Here is a 21,444-nt window from a genome sequence, read left to right as displayed (position 1 = left end):
TTGGATACTACGAACCAGGAAAATATCATTGTAAATATATGAAAGCAAAACTGTTTTAGAAATGGACTGAGACGCTGGTGTTGCTAGCTGAAGTCCTATTGTTCACAGCTAGCTGAATACAGCCCACAGCACCGACGAGCTGAGAAAACCTGCAGCGATCAGTTTGTGAAACGGTGAGAGGCCAAAGAAGAGCAGTAACTGGACTTTTAATGCCTTGTCTGTTCTTTCAGATAGTGAAATACAGCAGCCGGTCTCACTTTCTCTTCATGTTACATGTCGGTGTAAAATGTCTGCTGTGAAGAGAAGCTGATCTTTGATTCTGACGGACTGATGTCAGAACTTGACATCCACCTTTGATGCATTAGAGAGCTTCTTTCGACTCATGTTCTCTCCAACAAAGCATCTTCAAGGGAACAATCGATAGAGGCGACGGAGCACCAAGGCTCAGATTGAAGCCCTAACTCAGCCTCTCTGTGTATGTTTGAGGTCATTCCTTTTTCTTCCTCGACTCTCCGGGGCGATATAAAATCCAGAGCTCAGCAGTAGCAGGGGGTCACGGTGAAGTCACCCTCACATGGCTTTAGGGCAAAGGCAGAAAGATATATATATATATATATATATATATATTATATATATATATATATATATATATATACCTGTTATGACTTGTTCCCATAGAGGCCAGGGTAAACTGAGATTATCTCCTGTCACTTTGTATTTCCCGTATGTGGATGCCTGCTGCCCCGAGGGCCACGTAAATAATAAGTCTCATAACCACTAACCGTAACCATCCAGTGGAGCCTCACATAAACACAGTGAGCGGCTGAGTGTGGTTTCTGTTGAGCCGGCTCAGTTGTTCAACCGGTCAACCGGCCAGCTAATTGCAAAGTACAATTTGACCACATTGGAGCTGACAGTCATTCTTCCGTTTTCTCCACACGCTTAATCCCATTTAGGGTCATTGGGGGGGGGGGGGGGGCTGGAGCCTGTCCCAGCATGCACTGGGCATGAGGCAGAGAAACACCCCTGACAGGTTGCCAGTCCATTGCATATGGCCTCGCGTTGACACGGGAGGCTTGTATGAACACAATGCGGCTTTTCCAAAACCGGGAGTTTCCATGTTGGAATTCCATGAAGGAAACAGTCGACAAGATGATTCCACTGTGTATTTAATTCATAAGGAGACGCCCCCCCCCCCACTGGTTGAATAATCAACCTTTTCACTTGTAATAATCTCTTAACTTTCCGGACCTTGACATGTCGTGCAACTCGGATGGTGAGTCATCTATCAGGAAAATCTACAGGCGGAGTCCCCTCTCTCCCATCAAGCCCTCTAGGAATACTTTCCTCTTCTCCGGTGAAAGCAATTATTCCAGACAGCGCTGCTCAACAAGGAGAAGAGAGTGAGGGAGGGAGGGAGGGAGGGAGGGAGGGAGAGAGAGAGCACGTCCCCAGCTTCCCCTCCAGTGAATGAACCAATATATTAGTGGCCCATGTGATTTCGCCTTGTATTGAGATAGGGAAATGTTATTGTCCAAATAAATTCATTCAGGCTGCACAGACGCGGACGGCTCCTCCAAGACTTCATTTAAAATCGCTGCACGCTCCTCTGCTGCTGTTGCCAACGGATGCCAGCTGAATAGTTTCTGAAGAGCTGCCTCGGGGTGACTACCAGTGGATGGTGGATGGTCCCAGGCCGCAGATAGGCGTTTGACAGGGAGCAGCTCCTCCGCTGTTTCATCCAAACTGTTGTAGCGCTCATCAAAAGTTTTTTGCCTCACTGTGGCTGGTTGGAGTTAACGAATTCAACTCACTGTCTGCTCTGAATGCTACAAGGCATATCCAGTTTGTCTGTGTAGTCATGTTTCCTCGCTGTTGCACTGGCAATGCTGCCAAAAGCATGGGGTTCTTTAGATGGGAGTCACTGTCTCTGGATCAGTCCGGGTGTCCGTGTATCTGACATTTACTGCATTTCTAATACAGCTCTTGTCAGGTCTTTTCAGTCCATTCAGCTTTGAACTCTCTGACTGTGTATTTCACAGCCATTTCCTAAATATTACATCCATATGCAGCTGACTGCAGAATCAGATGGGCTCCATTCGGTAGGAAAGGTAATCCTGCCTGGTCTACAGAATGTTTATCCAGATTTAATTTGCTCTCCCTGTACGGTATCCATTCCCATCAACAACCAACAGGATTTCCACTTCCCTCTACTCATGGGAAGATCATGGTCTTGGATGAACATGTCGACTGCTCCAATGTTCAGCACCACTTTCATCAGGTGTTTAAGTAGCAGGACCTGAGTCCTGATCTCCGACGTCACCGCTAGTACGAGGATGTCTAACTTCCGACACTGAAAAATAAGTTGCCAGTGAACATAATCAGGACAGTAATTACATTTTCTTCAAACAATATTTGCAAGGGTGGCACGGCGGCGCAGCTGCGTCAGCACTGTAGCCTCACAGCAAGAGGCTTCCGGGTTTGAACCCGTGGGCCGGGTGCTCTGGCTTCCTCCCACAGTCCGTAGACATGTGGGTTTAGGTTAATTGGCTTAATTGCTGTGTCTTTATTAATTGTCTGTTCTGTTTTTATTTATCTGTGTTTCGTCATGTAGCTAAATTGTAGCATTGTAGGAAACAGGGTTTGAGATCCTGTATACTGTATGGTACACATACTTTATTGCTTAAAATGTTCAACTAAAATATCACAGCTGTATCACCAAAACAGATTTTTGTAAATGCTGTTATGTTCATCACTTCACCCAAACTCATGAAACAAAATCCCTGACATTTGGTGAACACAGCTGGTTAGATTTTGCTCCTGGATAAAAAAACAAAACCCAAAACATTCAGCTTTGAAACCGTCAAAGATCGTGACTCGATTCCATAACCTCCAGTCATCAGATGAACATAGTAGCTGTGTTATACTGTCGTCATTCGCAGGCAGGGTGGAGGCTGCAGCTCCACTAATGTGCTCCTCCTCAGGAAAGTTTAGCCCTGATTATTAGAGAAAGAGGGAGAGAAATGGAGAGAAAGAGCTGAACTGGGTCACACATGATACTGATGGAGGGAGCAGGAGAGAGCGGGGTAGAAAGTGATGGGAATAGAGTAACGGAGGGTATTTGTGGCTGAATCCTCGGGGAGCTCAGGGAACGGGCTGCCTGTCACTGTCTGCATCACACAACTGATTCAGCCACCGAACATGCTTACCTCCTCATATCCCTGTTTAACACCAGGCTGGACTGTGTGTGTGTGTGTGTGTGTGTGTGTGTGTGTGTGTGTGTGTGTGTGTGTGTGTGTGTGTGTGTTGTGTGTGTGTGTGTGTGTGTGTGTGTGTGTGTCTGTCTGTGTGTGTCTGTGTGTGTCTGTGTCTGTGTGTGTGTCTGTGTGTGTGTGTCTTCTCTAAGCTGTTGCTGTGAAATTGGGCCACAGGGGCGATGGGATAAAAGGGGAGATGAGTTAAGGTTCAAGGGAAGCATCTCATGAAGCCATTTTCCAAGCTTTGTGTGTGTGTGTGTGTGTGTGTGTGTGTGTGTGTGTGTGTGTGCGCGCACAGACTCCTATGCAGATCTTTTGTGATGTCGTAGCGGTGTGTGCACGTGAGTGTGTACTGGTCCATAAGTGTGTAGGGAGAGGAAGGAGCTGGCAGCGACACTGATGTGATCTGACATGGTTGAGGCTTGTAAAGGGGGCCTCTGTGGCTCCCAGTGCAAACCAGTGAGAGCCCCCCCCCCCCTCGTTTCCTCCCTCTCTCCGCCTTTCCATCCTCTCTTCCTTTCCCTTGCAGCATCCCTCTGTCCAGCTCCATCCTTTCTCCCTGTGTTTGTTTAGGCATTTTGCCTCTCAGCCTTCTGCGGGATCATTTCATGGCTATTTAGAACGGCGGTCTTCATCGGGTCAGACATCTGTGTGTTTTTCTCTCTCTCATTCTCTCTCCTTCTCTTTCCTATCTGCCGCCGACTCTCCATGTCTCCTCCCGTCACGATGATCGCCCGCTGTCAGCTGGTGTGATGAGAAGGTGCAGGCCTGGCCTCTTTATCTGCCACAGTGGCTTCACTGCTCAGTAAATCCGCTGAGGGTAAAGACAAACCAAGGATATCTACTATCAACCGGCGAAACATCTGCATGGATATTCAACAATGCCTCTTTCTCTAGTCTTAATCTTTTGTTTCCAACAATTTAGCTCCTCAAAAAATTTCCTTTAAAGGTGCACTCCACTGATTTTAGCCCTTTTGGTGATCAGTATGCTAGACGTGGGGGGGGGGGGGGGGTAATGGTAAAGATGAGAGGTAGTCATGACTACAGAGTTGGTTGAGTGATGGTATTGGAGCTTTCAGGAAAAACACAGTTGTAATTGACGTGATCGTTATTTACAAGTCGGAGATCAGAGGTTTGAAAGATGGGGCTATTTACCAAAAGACATTATCAAGTTGTGACGGGGAAGTTTTTAGAACTTGACTTGAACAAGGAGCCAAAAGTCAGATGATCTCTTCTCTGCTGTATCGATTGAGAGTTTATCCGCCTGCAGTGCTAAAATGTAAAATGCTAAATGTGTTAGATCAACATAAAGGATTGAGTTTCACTACTAAACATACAGTACAGGCTGGTGGAAATGAATCACTACAAATAACAGACATGATCCACATTCAAAGCTTCACATCTCAATAATAATCAAAGGTGATCGTCCCTGCAGCAGCTTATAAGAAAATAACTTAAACGTAGTGTTTATAATGTGATTAGTCTGTCTATCCAACTGTTTGTCCACATTTTAACTCCTTGACTTTTCTAGTGACTAAATGAAAAATGAATCAGAAGTTTGAAAACGCATTGAATTCACTCTCCTCAAAGCGATAAAAGCAGGAAACCTTGAACGCATGTTTCAACCTTCTGAATTCTCTGAATGTACAACAGTCAGTATTCATCTGATGCCTGTTTTATATGTCAGAAAATGGATGTTGCCGCTCCACGGCCTTCAGCACGTCTCTTCAGCCCAGTCCTGTCCAATCCTCATGTCCCTTGTTGTCATCACAAGGATAAACACACTGATCCTTTGTGTTTTTCTTTTCCCTCTCCTTTCCCCTGCGTTTGCTTCTGTAACTGCGGCCGACTGTTTGGCTCTGGGTTGGCATGAATACTCCGCAGAAAACAGGATTAGCACAGAGCGCAGAGTGGGCATACGTGCAGCCGCTGCCTTCCTGACCCAGCGCGCTGTCGGAGGCAGACCAGGCCCACTCACTAAGCTCTTTAAAGGATTGCTTACTGATAAAGAGCACACCTTCTAATCTGATCTCCAGATTGCTGCTGTCAGAAACAGTAGAGGTGCATTTAAAGTGGCATCTGCTTCACGGTGCCACTGGAGAGCTCAACAGCCAAGGAGTCGTTATTACTTTTGGCTGAATGAGTCAAGGACAATGTAGTCAGGATTTGAATGTGAATGATTCAGGGTTTGATTTTAAATGCAACGATTCAGTTAGTCAGGTTTAGATAATTTCATTTTCATAATCCTGTTTTGCAAATTAATGAAAGTAAGTTTGTATTATAGTGGTGAGATGTTGGACATTTGGAGCTAAACACATCACATTTAAGAATAGTCAGTGTCAGCGTACTCCCAGTTTTGAGACGCAGCAGGAGCAGCGGCACAGAAACTGAGTGATGTACTGCTGGGTCATCTGCAGATACATGTTTTAGCCACCGGTTGAAGTGTTCGCTTTATTTTGAATATTTTCACCACTTTATCTGCCGTCAAGCAGACCTTTCCTTTGGAACTACAGTTTGTGAAAAGTTGAACTACTGTATTACTCTGCTGATCAGCTGTTTGAGCCGGAGTGAACTAAGCATAGGTGTGTTTGCGCTGTTTGACGACAGATTTTTGTAAATGGCTGAAATACATTTTTCTTCTGCCCCTGTCTGACCACAGCAGCACATCGCTCCGCTTCTGTGCTGGTGCTCCTGCTGCTCTAAACTGGCAACGCACTGATCTGAATTTACTGCAGATAATACACGGACTATAGATAAGTACCTCACACAACCCCAAGTCAAAGAAACCAAACTATCACTTCAAACATCAGAAAAGAAGGAAAAAAAAAGAAAAGAAATTGAGAGAAAAGATGTGTTTCTGGTTGGGTTTTTTTTTACACCAAATACATTTCAATTTCATGCCAAATGCCACATGTTGATTAAAGTAGATTTGTTTTATTTAATTAATCAGTTTCTCACCTTCCTCTGGAATTAAAAAAAAAAGGGTAAATGTATTATATCCTTTCCAAAACAGCACCTCACAAGAACAGGAGTATTTTCCTTCCATTCTTCCATCCATCCGTCCTGAAAACATAAATCCTGAACAATGTCAACATCATCCAGCTCTCATGACACGCAAAACGTGTTATTTCTTTCATGATAAGGTTGAAAGATCAGGCTTCGTTTCTTGTTGCATTTATTCTACTGAATGCAGCTTCCTGTGGAGTGTAACAAAGGGTGTAGAAAACATCCACATTCAAACAGAGTAACCTTCGCCCACAATCTCTCGAACAGCGTGAGAAGAACGGGGAGGAACATCATGGCCGTGGGCCTCGGTGCCTCTGTGTGGAGTCAGTTTCATCGCAGCCAAATTGGCCCGTGTTGCGCTGTGGCGAGGATGCCGTGGACCTTTTCACTTTTATTCTGGGGGAATTTCCGCTCCACTCCAATGGTAGAGTTTGGCCAATTAGCTGCTCCGAGTAGTGATGTTGATGCTTGAATGCTAAGTGTTGCTCTGTGTGTGTGTGTGTGTGTGTGTGTGTGTGTGTGTGTGTGTGTGTGTGTGTGTGTGTGTTTGTGGTTGTTTCAATCTCCATCTGAGCCCTCCGCAAACTGCAACACTTGGAAACACATACAACATGTGCATATGCTTAACACACACAAACAGAATTTTTCATTCTGTTGGTTGTGACTGTAAACTGTTTGCGGAGCAGCGCTCTGTTTTCATGTGTCTGTGCAGGCTGCTGCTCTTTGTTTTATCCACCAGCTTGTGGTGCAGCACGTCTATTAGAAACATCCCCGCCAACCTCCGCCAAATTAGAGCCTTTAATTGCAATTCCATTTTGTGGCTTGGAGTCAGTGTGTTTCCTTTTCCCAAGCTGTTGGGCTTTGAACATTTTAAAAGCCCTGCTTTCAAACTTTTAAGGTTTTCTTTTTTTATAGCATTTCATAAAATTCAGTTTGTAACCCTTCAGTTTCCATCAAAGTCTCGAGGGAAGAATGAGGCCTTAGACTTGATTTCCTCTCTCTGTAACCAATATGTTTACATTGGGACTCTTATTTGTTGTTTGTGGTGGCGTTAATTTCCTGTTTGCCTTTGAGGGTCGTCACTGGAGAGAGTCGCACAAACTTGCCTGTTATCCGTCATCGCCCGTCTCGGTCGTAAGTTTCTCCTTGTAAAAACAGGTGTGTGAGTACTTCACGTTTAGTCTGAATTTGCCTGCTGTAAATCTGGATTTATGGGCTTTACATCATTGTGCAAACAGCATTACATATCGAGTGGAAGCTGGGAGTAAGTGGGGCTAAGCTGGGTGGGCAGCACTTGGCAGCACATTTCAGCCCTGACACCCTGCAGGCAGAAACTGGCTGTAAACCTGACGGCTGGCTCCCCCAACGATTACAGCTGATCCAAGGCCAAACACACCTCCTTATTTACTGATACAGTTTCTCTGGGTTTGCCCCCTCGCTGTCAAATGATGGATAAAATCAGATGCACAACAGGGCGTTTTAATTTATCGATTACAACCTCATGTTCTCTCCGCAACTTTTCTGGATGTTAGTTCAAAGAAAATTATGCCACAATGGCTTTCAAGTGTGCTTTTCTGCAGCATCAGGCATTCCTCCTAATTGTTTTGCTGGTCTTTTTTATGTGTTTCAGTTGTTTTATGACTTGCTTGTACCTACATCATTAAAAGTATAAAAGGTTTAACAGAGGTATGGGAACATGAGTAGATAAAAATGTCTTTCAGCCATCTCAGGGTTTTAAATTTATGAGTGCACTGTGCTTTTTTTTAAGAATAAAATCTAAAAGAAATGGAAATAAGTGCTTCTGTATTTCTGTTACTAAATGTTTTTCTCTTTTCCCCTTCTTCTTTCTCCTTTCTCTCCTGCTCCCGCTGGTCCTTCCTGTGTGATGCTCCTGTGACCTTCTTGTCGCAGGTAAGAAATGTTTTTGTTTGTGTGCTTGTTTCCGTGTCCCGCGTCGTCTCTTCGGCGGAGCTCTGGTTTTAGATTCAGCTGAGTGAGAGTTCCTGTCAAACACCGGGGTCTCTCGACAGACGCTCACATATGTATGCCAGATGGAGGTTTGAGCACAGTAAGAGGCTGCTGTGGGATGAATCTTAAAATCCGTGCGTGTACTGTATGTGCATACACACTGATGCAATCATCTGTGTTCATCAGCGTCACTGTGGCTCTCAGTGTGGAAGCACAGCACAGTGAGTGCAAAGTAAGTGAGTAAAGTCACGACCTGTGAGACGACTTTGTGGTACAGATTTTGTGAGCGCAAAATGAGCTTTAAACTGAGAATTTGTATATTGTGGAACATAGTCAAAATTTGTTGACAAGTTAAACAACTTCTGTTAAGTTTTGCCTCCTACAGTTGATATGGATTACAGAATATAATTTCAAGGTCGTCCATTTTGAACTTTTGAACCCTTGGGATGAGAAAGATTTAACAAATATTTCATGCTAAGCAAGAAAAGGAAAGTTTGTTTTGAAAGTGCTCTCCAGTTTGTTCCAGGTCGACAGGTGAAAGAGCAGAGAGCATCTAGACGGCTAGCGTTTGAGGAAACGTCAGAGAGACTCAGCGATACAGGTTTGAGCTTCAGTCAGACCCAGACTCAGACTGACAGACACAACGCATCCGTTATTTGTTTTTATTGTTTGTTAGCTTGATACTGGCAGCGGCTGTCTGAATCACTGCAGCTCAAAGGTGGAACTACTCAGCCATGGCGTTGACTGCTCATTTCGCTCATGATATGTCTTGTAATATATAAAAAACAAGACCATACGGACATGTTGACCAGGTTTAACATGTGATTTTTTTAGTTTTATGCACAAAACTGTCTTTGTTAAGGCTTTTGAAAGATCATGGTCGTTGTTAGAAGAAACCAGAAACAAAAAAAGTCATTGACTTTCGGTAGAAAACATGAAGCACAGTGAAGTCACAGGCTTTGAACTCAAACCAACCTCTTCACTATGAAGTCTTTTGTCACCGTGCTAGTTTTCGTCTTTGCTCCTGACAGTCAAGAGTCTTAATTTACGCAGCTGCTAGAACCATGTTGTTTTCAGGCATTTTAACGTAGACTACTGTTAACGACTGTTACTGTCTGTCTGATGAGGTGTTCGGTGTGTGGCACTCTTACCTATCATGCACAGGCGGGTTGAAGGGTTTTACAAAAGGCTGAGATTTATTTTTTGATGTTTGATATAGTCGCTTGTTGCTTGCACAGTTATGACTGAACGCACTGATCATGTAGACGGACAGTGGAAACTGAAATGAATGCCAGCTGCTGGTCTCTATGAAGAAAACTATCAACTTTTTACAGGCCTTTACTTTTTTTAATACCTTTCAAGCCTACAGGGGACAAGTGTTTGATATTAGAAAGATTTTGGGTGGAGTATCACTTCAAATTTTACTGCCCTTTAAAACGGCAAAGCTCACATTGTGTGAGGGAGCGGTTCAGTCTCCTGAGTTTTAAACCTGCAACAACTAAATCTGATGCTTTTATTGAGTTTGACAAATGGTATTAAGTTACTTGGAACAGATAAAAATACCTGACTACAGGGGGAACACACACAGAGAGCGAAATTACTTTGACATTTTAAAAAAATAAGCTACAGATTGTGGGTGGGAACAAGTCCATAAACTGTAGACTGATATGCCAGCTCACTGCTGACATAGAAATAAGGTCAATTATCCAGTTTATCAAATGACAGAAAATGTCTTCTGGTACTTACAAGTTACTCAAACGATGACTGAAGTATCCTTAGCATCAAATCACATAAAGGTCAGTGTACGCTCACTGAGCTTTGGCTTCTCTAGTAAGCAGTAGAGCAGTTTTCCTCCTGCAGGGTTGAGGAGCGATTCCACATGCAAATACTAACAGTTCCGTAGTCTACCATGAATAATGCATCAGTGCAAACAGTCACCTCAATAAACCCGCATGAAATTTCCAGCACTTTGTTATTTGGTGACTCCCATTAGCATTTTTAATCCATGATCTCTGCTCTTGTCAGTTCGTGCTTTCAGTCGCCCCGGCCTCTCTGTGAATAAATGTCGATGGGGGGGGAAATGTGTACGTCTCCGAATTACATTGGAATCTCAGTTTATTTCGCAGTGTACAAAAGATGTGTACGTTTGTGTATGTGTGTGTTTTTATTTATTCTGTAGAGCGTATTTTATCGGGCAGTTCAAATGCTTTTTGCCTGCATGCACCAAGAAACATTCTATTAATAACACTTTGTTGAACATACTGTATCTGCACTGTATGTACTTCATGACCGGGCTTAATGCTTGCGTAACAGCTCTGGAAGCCCGAGTTCGGATCAAACAGCCGTCTGCATTATTTCTTTTTTTTACGCTTCAGATTCTTCATTCCTGCATCCACACGGCCGCACTAATGAGCAATTAGCTGTGTAAATGTGCTCCAGGAAGTTTTGTTGGATATGGCTCGGTGTGGATGTATGGACTCGATAATGAGCTGCGTGCTCCCCTGTGGATCCGCAGCACAGGGAGACATTTTTTTTTAAACAAGGAAGTAGATTCTGGGTGTCTCCTAATCACCATTTTGTCTCTGAGAACCTGCACAGAAATGTTTAGTTTAACTTTAACTCTCAGCAGGCCGCCCCCTTGTAGCTGTTTTCCTCTCAGCGGTTTCACACAAGGTTTTTTTTTCCTTTGTACAACTTGAAGTCCAAGAATGTCCACTTGTAGTTCGCTTTGGTAAGTGACATCTGGACTAGAAAAATAACCAGCGACTGCAAATACGTTTTCTGACGGAAGGTGTATCTACATCAACCTGCGTTCAGTTTGTGCATCAAGAAATCTGTCTGACAAAAGTTAGTCACAAACATTTAATATTCTGGCAAGGCAGAAAAGTCGATGTCTCAGTGTGTAGGGAAGAGCTGTTTAATCTTATTTTTACACGTCTCTCTTCTCTGTGAAAACAGCCCGTGAGGTGTGTGTGAAGAGAGGAGACAAATGAATTACTAAAATAACAAATGTCATATTTGGTAGAAAGCGGTAATGAAATGTTGATGATATCCGGAGTTTGTTGCTTTGCTTTAAGATTGTCCCAGTTTTTGTCAAAATCTCTTTATTAGTAGGAGACCTGTCCTGATGCTGACTCTCTACTGCACCCCTGCTGTGTATATAGCTAAATCTTAAGCATGTGAACCGCTGTGCGTTTATTTCCCGAATCCATTTTCACCTCCGAGGAAAATCTACACTTTCAGTTTTAATGCATGAGATTTTGTCTCCATATAGTGATTTATCAAACCAGGACAGGTACAGAATAGAATGTCATCTCACTTCTTTTCTCTTTCTCTCCATCTGCCATCATCTGTCTCCCTTTTCTGTCCTATTTCATCACTGAGAAAAAAAAAAAAACAGTAAGTGGTTTTGTGTCACAGCAGTTGTGGGGTAATTGCTATTTAAGCCTCAGGGCTCACATTACACCAGCTGGTTTATTGCAGCTCTGTTACGTGATGCAATTTTTTAAAATCTCACCCATATTGATTTTCTCTTTTCCCATTAAAGAATAGAGTCCGATGAAGCTGAATGTCACTCGCTGGTGGGTGGAGGCGGGTGTTTTGGATATTTAGGCACAGGGATATTTTCTGAACACTGGAAGGCATAAAGGAGGTCACGTCAGCTAATATTGACTCACGATCATTAAACATATCGTTTGGAGCATTTTCTAACATCAGCCGGGCTTCGAGGCTCTAATATATCCTCTCAGACATTAAGCGTCCTCTCCTTCACCCTCATTCATTCATGAAATATTCACTGCTGTCTCCTTTGTCGAGTAAGTGCGGCGAACACGCTGCTAAATGTTTGAAAATGTTAACATCAAATAGAGAGGATTCCTAGAAGTCACAGTTATTGTGCAATTAATTACAGAGGAAGAAAAAAAGAAACATGTCCAGCATAATGTGTGCACATGTAATTCCACCTTTAGCTAATAGCTATTAAATGAGCTGTTAAAGCCTGATTAGTGCTGGTTAATTATGCAGACTTCATTAAGAAGTGAGGGAGGAGACAAGTTCATTGTATTTCTGCTTCAGTTTCTTCACTAGGTCAGAAAATGCCCTCCCCATGTGTACTCACACATACACACACAAACACACACACACACATACACACACACACACACACACACACACACACACACACACACACACACACACACACACACACACACTCAAACCATGGAGCTGTGTCCGTGCTGACTTCTCCCTGGTTTCCTTATCTGTCACCCCAGTTTACCGTAGGGAGACTGTTGTTTGGGTGCTGCTGTCTCCTCTGTCTCGCTTTTACCCTATGTCTGACTCTCTCTCTCGTGTGTGTGTGTGTGTGTGTGTGTGTGTGTGTGTGTGTGTGTGTGTGTGTGTAATTTTTATGAGATTCCTCTCGCGTTCGCTACACGGGTCGTGTTGTTTTCTGTTTTTCTGCAGGTGTGTGTCTGTGTTTGCTCTTGAGCTTCTGTCTTTGCGAGGACCAATTTGAGTTTTCGCCCGTGAGGAAAGAGGACAGTGTTGGGAAGAGAGGACATGTGTCCTGTCTTCAAAGGACCGCCGGGGGATAATTCATAGGGTTGTAGTGTTAAGGTTAGAATTGGGTTAAGGTTGGGGTTTGGCATGTAGTTGTGATGGTTTAGGTTAGAATAAAGGGGTAGGGAAAGTATTATGTCAGTGTGCAATGTGCAAATAATCTTGACTGTAAGACTGTAAGTCACATTTTGGATGCATTCACTTTCTATTTTACCTCCAAATAATGATCTATAGAAGCATCATAATTGATAGGATTGATGGCCAAAACTATGAAAATAAGGTCTAACAGACTCAGTGACTTGATAAGATGAATTTTATTTGCAGTGTGTGTGTGTGTGTGTGTGTGTGTGTGTGTGTGTGTGTGTGTGTGTGTGTGTGTGTGTGGGTGTGTGTATGAGTGTGTGTATGAGTATGAGAGAGAGAACAGACAGAAAATCAGCTCACAGCGATGACCTGTGGAAGTGACATGTGACAAAAAAGTGACAGGATGCCCCCCCCACCACACACACACACACACACACACTACACCAGAGACCCATTTAGATCACACATACATACACCCACACACACATGCACACACGTGCCACAGCTGAAGCTGGGCAAGAGAACAAACACACTCAGTGGGATCCAAACTGACACACACACACACACACACACACGCTCCTCTCTCTCTTGTGTGTTGACTCTCTTTCTCGCCCATGTATCTCAGTCTCATTTCATCGTTTCATAAGTAAACAGGGCTCTGATTTGTGTTGAATATGTAGAAGGTGTGTTGTTGTTTATTTGTGTGTGTTTGCCCTGACATTGTGTGTTGTGTTAGCCAGCGTCACTTGAGCCATGCCAGAGCCCTGCTGGGCTTCATGGACTCAGCTCCTTTCCCCCCACAACCGGCCTTACAGCACTGCCACTGTTCATTATTGTAACTAACGTGCGTGTGTGTGTGTTTATATGTTTCTGTGTTTGTGTGTGTGTGTGTGTGTGTGTGTGAGGAAATAGACCAGTGTGTAGGTCAAGTTGTAGATCCTGTGCTGTCATGGTGGAAATGTCAGGCCGTTGCTCCAGTTAGTGCAGCTCTTGTCAGCAAGAGCCCACTTGTTCTGCTCTGCTAACTCTGCTAATGAAAACCATCAGCAAAGGGACTCTGTGTGTGTGTGTGTGTGTGTGTGTGTGTGCGTGTGTTTGCAGTTTCATGTAATTTATGATGCATAAATATTGAAATATAGAGGCAGAGTAGTTGGATGAAGAGACTATGGAAATGGATCACTGTCAGTGTTTGAATACATACATTTTATTTCATGTTCATATTGGCCAATTGAATTAGAAAAAATGAAATAAAGCAAGGACTTAAAAACTGAATTATTATAGATTTTTACTTTTATTTTGGAATCTATGTTTTTCTTAAAATCAAGTTTTCTAAATTCAGATTAAACTCTCAGAGGGATAAATCTGGAAGGTGGTCGAGGTGCAATAACTAAAGATTTAAAGTTGCAAATTCATTCTGGTCTGTGTCTTTCATTTGTTCCCTTCTTACTTGTGCATTAAAAAAGAAAGAAAGCACTTGTGTATATCTCCACTGAGGCTTCAGAATTTTGTAATCTTATAATACAGTATAAAATGATAAGATTATTTCTTCTGTCTCTGAGGATGTACAGCTGCATCAAAATCCCTATAATTGTCAGTCAGGCTGAAAGAATAGTCTGATGCTGACCATGATTTTTGGTCAGTACCTAAAAAATGAAGATTAAGATGAATTGTGCCTCATCAGGCGAGCTGTGATCATCTATCATGTTTCTGTGCGCTGGCATTCAATTAGCAGGAAGGCTTGGAGTAGATTTGTTCATCTTCATTTGCTTGGAACTTGCTCTGTGCAGCTCCTCGGTGTAAGACCTTGCACCCTGACGACTCTAATGTCGGACAGACGTGAAGTTTTGGTTGGAGAAGAAAATCGGGTTGACGTCAATATCCAACATTGATTAATTAACATTGTGACATTCAGAAGTTTAGTAGACATTGGGTTTTGCTCATGACTAGAGTCTCAGTATTTCTGATGTTAAGATGAGGTTGGCATGAGACATTTGGATTTTGGTTAACAACAACAACAACTTAAAACCAACCAAAGGGAGTTTTTCCTCCTCACTGTCGCCAAATGCTGCTCACTGTGGGAGCTGTTGGCTTCCCCTCTATAATATTGTAAGGTCTTGACCTTACACTGTAAAGTCTCTGGACGTAACGTATGATTTGATTTGGCGCTATACAAATAAAATTGGTTAGCATTCGACATTTTCCTGACATTGAACTTCAGCTTCTAAATTCAACCAAATATCAATGTCTGATGACGTTGGTGGTCAGCGTCACGCCTGCAGGGTTTATATCAAATAGGTCGATAACTATTGGGCATTGCAATCATATAGGCCATGCTTACATTAGGAGCCAAAACGTTACATGTTGCTCTGCAATGAATGACTAATAACTTGGATCTTATCCCACGGGCCGACTTTCCACCATATTTAATAAAGAAAAAAAAAGAGCAACACACAAACAAATGGAAACGTCACCTCCTTAGCAGAGATAGTGTTGTGCTGGCGCAGAAGAGTGCAGAAAGAAAAATTCAGAGACTTCCAGTTAAAAAAAGATGAACCTGGCTCAAGTTTTGCCACAGCATAACACAGTGTTATCTGACTACGCACTGCGGCGGCCAATCCGTTACATGCAAAAGCACTTTCCTGTCAAGATAGAAGATAAAATGATTGCTGCCATGACGATTTTCCAAAGTTGTAAAAACCATGTTTCATAGTATTGAAAATTTCTGTGCAGTGTTTGTGTGTGTCAGGGCCTTCAGCCTCATTGATCCAGAGCTTTTGGTCTGAGCGAACAGTGTGAATTCATGGCTCTGCAGCTAGCCTCTCAGATATTGATAATTTGGCACTTCAGCATCTGTGCAGTTCATATAATCTCTGCTGACACTAATCTCTCTCCATAGCTACAGAGCTCACAGCAAACACCCACCATCTACCCCACACCACTGTTTATTATTCTAAGAAGAAATACAGTGTAAACATACAGCGGAGCGAGGCAGTGGGTGTCCTAGTTATTACTGTCGATACCGCCCATTTACAGCCAAACCAGCTCTATTATTAGACTGCGCTGGACTGTCATCAGGTATCTTCAAAGGTTGCTACATAAATCACAAATGACAGTTTTTTTTTTTCCCCCTGCTCTGTGAAGTGCAGCGTTGTGATATGTCTGGGACATGTTTACCATCACAGAGGACGGGAGGAAAATAATGAAAGTTTCCCTTGTTATGCTATGCCTCTGTCTGTTTTCCTTTTTTTCCATTTTCGAATTCGCAGAATGACATCTGAGGTCAGCGGGGTGGAGTTTATGTGTTTTCCTATACGTTTCAGTCGAAGAGCTCTGGTGTGTTTTGATTGTCAGGACACGGGTGTGTTTTCAGTCAGGGAGCTCAGCCTGGCTTTTCACTCAGCACCAGTTACAACGTGATCAGTAGTTTACGACAAAGTGGAAAATGTACGAGTGTGTGATCTTCCCAAGGTGAATAACCACAAATAGAAATAAAATCTATTGTAGTTTTGTTCAAGCCTTTTTCCCCCAGCAGAGACAGGCGCTGTCGGGTCCACTGTGATCACCGTCCAACTTGGATGACGATAAAACATTTAAAACAAAACTCCCTGGGTTACATCACTGTTAATTAATACAGGGTTCAGGTTTCAGACTGGAAATATGAAAAGGGAGTGGACCTGCAAATCTTCAATAACACACTCTGTTTGAAATAAAACCTTTCAAAACATTTCTCTCTCTCTCTCTCTCTCTCTCTCTCTCTGTCTCTGTGACACACACACTAACACACCGAACGACACTAAATCATAATCAGATATTAGTATTTACATAATTTAGGATTAATGTAACAGGATTAAGATTAACATACTAAACACATCCTCTCCTGGATTAAATCATTGCTCTTATGAGGTCCGTGTTAAAAGTGTGTGTGTGTGTGTGTGTGTGTGTGTGTGTGTGTGTGTGTGTGTGTGTGTGTGTGTGTGTGTGCGTGCGTGCGTGCGTGCGTGTGTGTGTGCGTGCGTGCGTGCGCTACATCCATCCGTACTTTCTCTAATCTCCTCTGATTAGCTGCAGTATGAACTGAGATGTTTTTCTCACATTGAAGTAGAACACTGAAGCGAGTTGCGCTCTATTTACTGGCTTACTGTTTCTCTCGCCTCTAATGCTTGTAATTTCTGTTAATTTGTTTGGTTTGCATTATGGTGAGCAGCTACTTAAATATGCTTTCTCTGTCATTTCAAAGGAACAACATTTTCAGAGTTATTGATATTTTACAATGAAGATTTTTTTAAGTATGAATTTTATTACCACAAAATGTTTGTACAGCAGTTCGAGGTTCACAGAGGATACATCCTAACGACTTTCATCTGAAGCCACCGGCAGCTCAGAGTTTTCATTTATCCAGCAGAATATCTGGACACTACTTCACTATGTCTTTGGCACAACAGACACTCATGGTCCCTCGACAATGTCACCTCCTGACTTTGGTGACTTTACTGCCACCATGTCACTGACATCACTGATTTTAAGTGAAATATTTTGACAATTCTGATGATCGATTAATCATTTAACGCAATTTTTTAAAGCAAAAATTCAAACATTTCCTTGTTCCAGCTTCTCAAATGTGAGGAAAAAGCTTCCACTCATCCCATGTGATAACAAACCTGAAGCCCGATCTTTCAGATTCAGACTGTGGGACAAAAGAATTGATTTGAAGACGTCACCTTGGTTTACAGGACATTGTACATATTTCACCATTTTCTGACATTTTAAACTCTGACAATTTTCTATTTAATGAAATCTCACTTCTAGCAATCAACGCTAAAGTTCTGTTGGAAGTTTCAGACCCAAGTTTCTGTCTCTCTGTGATTATATAAGGTGTCATCCTGGTTTTCTGGCTCTCACCTGGTCAAATTAACTGAAGGAGTTAATACTCCAGAGATTGATTAAACTGCTCCGGGGCAGACAGTGCGCAGTGCGAATGGGTCTAAAGGCTTTTCATCTGTCTTGGTTCGGGGGAATTAACTGTTTACAAATCTTGATTTAAATGCAAATCTGAATGTGAATTCTTAAATTAACACGTGATGGAAGAGAAGAGGAGAAAATGCAAATCATGCTCTCCCCTGTTCTGTTTGGGTTTTTTTTTTTTTTTAATTCGGTTCTGCGGCATAATTTGAGTCAACGCCTTGGCAGCCTTCACTAATCCTGCTGGGAGTCAGGCTGATCCAACACTAGTCCACTAATTGGCCAGCCTCATATTTAAAAAGGGGACGCTTCATAAGTCAGAGGAGGGAGAGAGTGCAGAGAAGAGAGTCTATTAATACAACATTTTCAGTGCCAGTACCTGTTATATTGTACCTCCTGAAAATGAAGGAGAAGCACTTGAAGCATGACGTACCAGTTATTTAAATAGAGAATTAAATATTTGTCGACGAGTTGGTCGGAAAATACAAAAAGTGCCTTTCCTTTGATCACTGAGAGGCTAGAATGGAAACTCTTCAGTCTAATTTTGGTATAAGACCGCCTTCTGATAGTGACCTTATTGCATCTCTAGATTTTATTTTAGCTCATGAAACATATCAACATTTTGGGCCGAAAGACTTCAGAAAACCCTGTCGCCATCTTTTGAATAACACTTCCATCATCATCCTTTCATCCGTCCATCATACATTGAAATTTCATGTATTTTATCAGCTGTCAAGTAAAGACAAAGCCATGTTAGTGACTCTGTCAGGCTGTACTTGGACACAGTGGTTTGTTGAGCCATCTTATTTTAGCCTGTTAGCTTGCTAACATTTGCTCTATTATACAGTACAGCTGAGGCTGATGGGTTTAGATAGATTGTGTCTCATCCTTAGACATTATGGTCATGTTATGATTTGCAGATTACTCTTTAAATCTTGACTCAAACAAAAATTGATATGAAAGTTTTTATTTGGAAATTATATGTTAATATCTATGGACATTACATGGTTTAATGTGACCCAGGTTGTGGCTGAGGAGGTAGATCAGGAAAGGTCTTGCTCCCCCAGTCCGCATGTTGAAGTGTCCTAGAGCAAGATACTGAACTGCCAGGATGATACACCATAGGTGTATGAGTGTGATAGAGATGCACTGTACAGAGAGAAGTGCTGTATGAATGTGTTTGTGAATGGATGAGTGTGACTGCTGGTGTAAAGCACTTTGAGTGGTTGTTGAGACCAGAGCAGCTCTAAATGAACACAGTGCATTTTCCATTTGAAGATGCTGTCACTTGTTTATAGGATTAAAGTCAGAGTCTGTCAGCAGGAAATAAAATGATCACTCAGAACTGGCAAACATGAGTGACATTTGTTTAACTCTGTATGAGATTAAATAGCTTCTCAAGATTATTTTTATATGAAAATAGTGTAAGAAAGAGAGAGAGAGAGAGAGAGGCAGGCAGGAGGAGCACGCTGAGTAGATGTGTTGAGCTTTTCTCCACATATGTCAGTCCTGATCTAAGCCACACCTGCTGCTAACCACGACTTACCACAGAGGGAGAGGGAGCGAGGCAGCAGAGTGCAGTGTGTTTTCTGGCTGCACAGTCACAAGCTGAGCAGTCGCTGAAGCGAGTGGTCGCTGTGTCGCTGCTGCCTTTGCTTTTTTTCTCTCCATCTCTCGGTCTCTGATCCCTTCTCTCCTCTCCTCGACGGAGCTCGGTCTTTTCCTGCGATCATCCTGAAGCAATGGTGTAATTAACAGGGCTCTGTGGGAGGGAAACTGCTCCGCTTCCTATAGGATCCCATGGCCAATTGCTGACACTCACTCAGTGCTGGAAATACATTGAAGGGAACACACGCTCTGCCACCAGGCAACTGGGGATTCCTCTGAGAGTGAGGTGGGATTTTTGATTTTCTTTCCTGGACTTTGCAGAGTGGATTTTTTCATTTCCACTTGGACACTTTTTTTTTTTTTTTTTACAAAGCAAAGCACTCAGAGGGGGCTTTGGTGTTTTCTACATGAAATAAAGATCCGAAGCTGTCTGGTAGCAGGAAACAGGTGGGATCAGTGGTTTTTAAAACCCTCCACTGCATGTCGGGGAGCTCAGCTCTCCCCCCCTGCTGAGACTCAGCACCCGGACCCCCACAGATCAGGTGCAAAGTGCATGTGGTATTCTTCAATCTGGTGACACCCTCATAGAAGTACCTGGGTCATATGAGAGTCAAAGAGGAGTCCTTCTGACTGGTAGCAGGATTTCCACCTCAGTGTGACGGGGAGGGGAGCGCGCGGTCATCAGGCAGCTGGGGAGAAGATGCCAGCCATCCTGGTGGCCTCAAAGATGAAGTCAGGACTCCCCAAACCCAAACCGGTGCACAGCGCCCTGCCCATCCCCCAGACCCCCAGCAGGCCGTCTGCTCTAGCTCTGCCCCCGGCGCCCGTCAAGACCCACATCCCTTCACTGGGCCAGCAGGTGGGCTCAGGACCCCCGAAGATCAACGCTTCAGGGTCAGAGGCTGGAGAGAACACCCAGGTATACTGTTCTCCTGCACTACACGTAGAAAACCTCTCTAATTGTTGTTGTCTTTCATAGAGTCAGAGCTTTAAGTACTGCTACTCATTACCAAGTGCTGCCACTTTATAATGAATCAAGGTACCAAGGTCTGGTCTCTTCTCCTACTCAAACAAGCTGTGAGAGGAGGCAAACACGTACCAGTGTGAGGTTTAATATGTCTCTAGTTCAGTTGGAACAGCACTCCATAAGAGACCAGGTTTCTGTCAGAACCTCCAGATTCCTCTGTCCCAAGATGCACTGCAGTGAACCAGACAGGATTCTTTCTGAACATGAATTACAACAATATTCATGTTACAAAACCATGAAAAATAACCATTGATAGTAGCTTCAGTTGTTGTCTAAATGCAGTTTGAAGGACTTTTCCTGTTTGACAAGGACGAGATCAAGAAGAAAAAAAATCATTCTGCGTGTTTGGTATAAAAATATAAGAACATTTCATCATGGCATGACAAGTCACTTCATCGTTTCCTGTGGTGTCTGTATCTCTTCAGCTGCCTCTGCCATGACGACTCATTGAATGGTGTTTTTTTTTTTTTAGTGAATCAATACACAGAATTTCAGTATCGTCACACTTTCTCTGGCTCAGCTGAGCGTAACGGAAACACGAAGCCAAATTCAGCGAGTTCCTGGAAGGAGGCAGAGCAGGCTGTGCCTCTGCTGTCCAGGATGGCAGTGTAGCAGGATATCAGGGTGGCTGTTTTGCTGTGTTTGTGAAATATTGGCTGCGCTTAGCAACCCCACGCAAACGGCTGCAACGGCAAGAGGGATCGTTCTAACGCCATGTAAGGCAGTGAGGGGAAGGAGGTGTCTGTGTGTGTGTGTGTGTGTGTGTGTGTGTGTGTGTGTGTGTGTGTGTGTGTGTGTGTGTGTGTGTGTGTGTGTGTGTGTGTGTGTGTGTATTAGTGAGCCAGCAAGTGCATGCTTGGCAATCTGTCTTTACAGTAAGCGTGACTCAGAGACACTGAGGCGTCCAGGAGACAAATCTGAATCCGGCATGATGGCGTTGTCGTGAGGAGAAGATACGGGAGGAGGCCAGCGGCG

The 21,444-nt window shown here is 43.2% G+C and overlaps 1 protein-coding gene across 6 annotated transcripts in view; it reads left to right on the top strand.

Moving 5' to 3' along the window:
- Positions 1–21,444, top strand: part of nav2a (neuron navigator 2a) — a 223,625-nt gene that overhangs the window by 86,300 nt on the left and 115,881 nt on the right. For 5 of the 6 annotated variants that reach the window (XM_056376017.1, XM_056376035.1, XM_056376026.1 and 2 more), the window contains exon 1: positions 19,453–20,361. The exons of the other annotated variant lie outside the window; for it this stretch is intronic. In XM_056376017.1, coding sequence (XP_056231992.1) covers positions 20,143–20,361 — 219 coding nt within the window. In that variant the 5' untranslated portion in view covers positions 19,453–20,142. Of the gene's footprint in view, positions 1–19,452; positions 20,362–21,444 lie in introns of those variants that run through there. 6 annotated transcript variants of the gene reach the window in all.

Source organism: Seriola aureovittata, chromosome 1 (genome assembly GCF_021018895.1).
Source record: "Seriola aureovittata isolate HTS-2021-v1 ecotype China chromosome 1, ASM2101889v1, whole genome shotgun sequence".
NCBI lineage: Eukaryota > Metazoa > Chordata > Actinopteri > Carangiformes > Carangidae > Seriola > Seriola aureovittata.
Note: the sequence above shows the minus strand (reverse complement) of the source record. Positions and strands in the feature narration are given on the sequence as shown.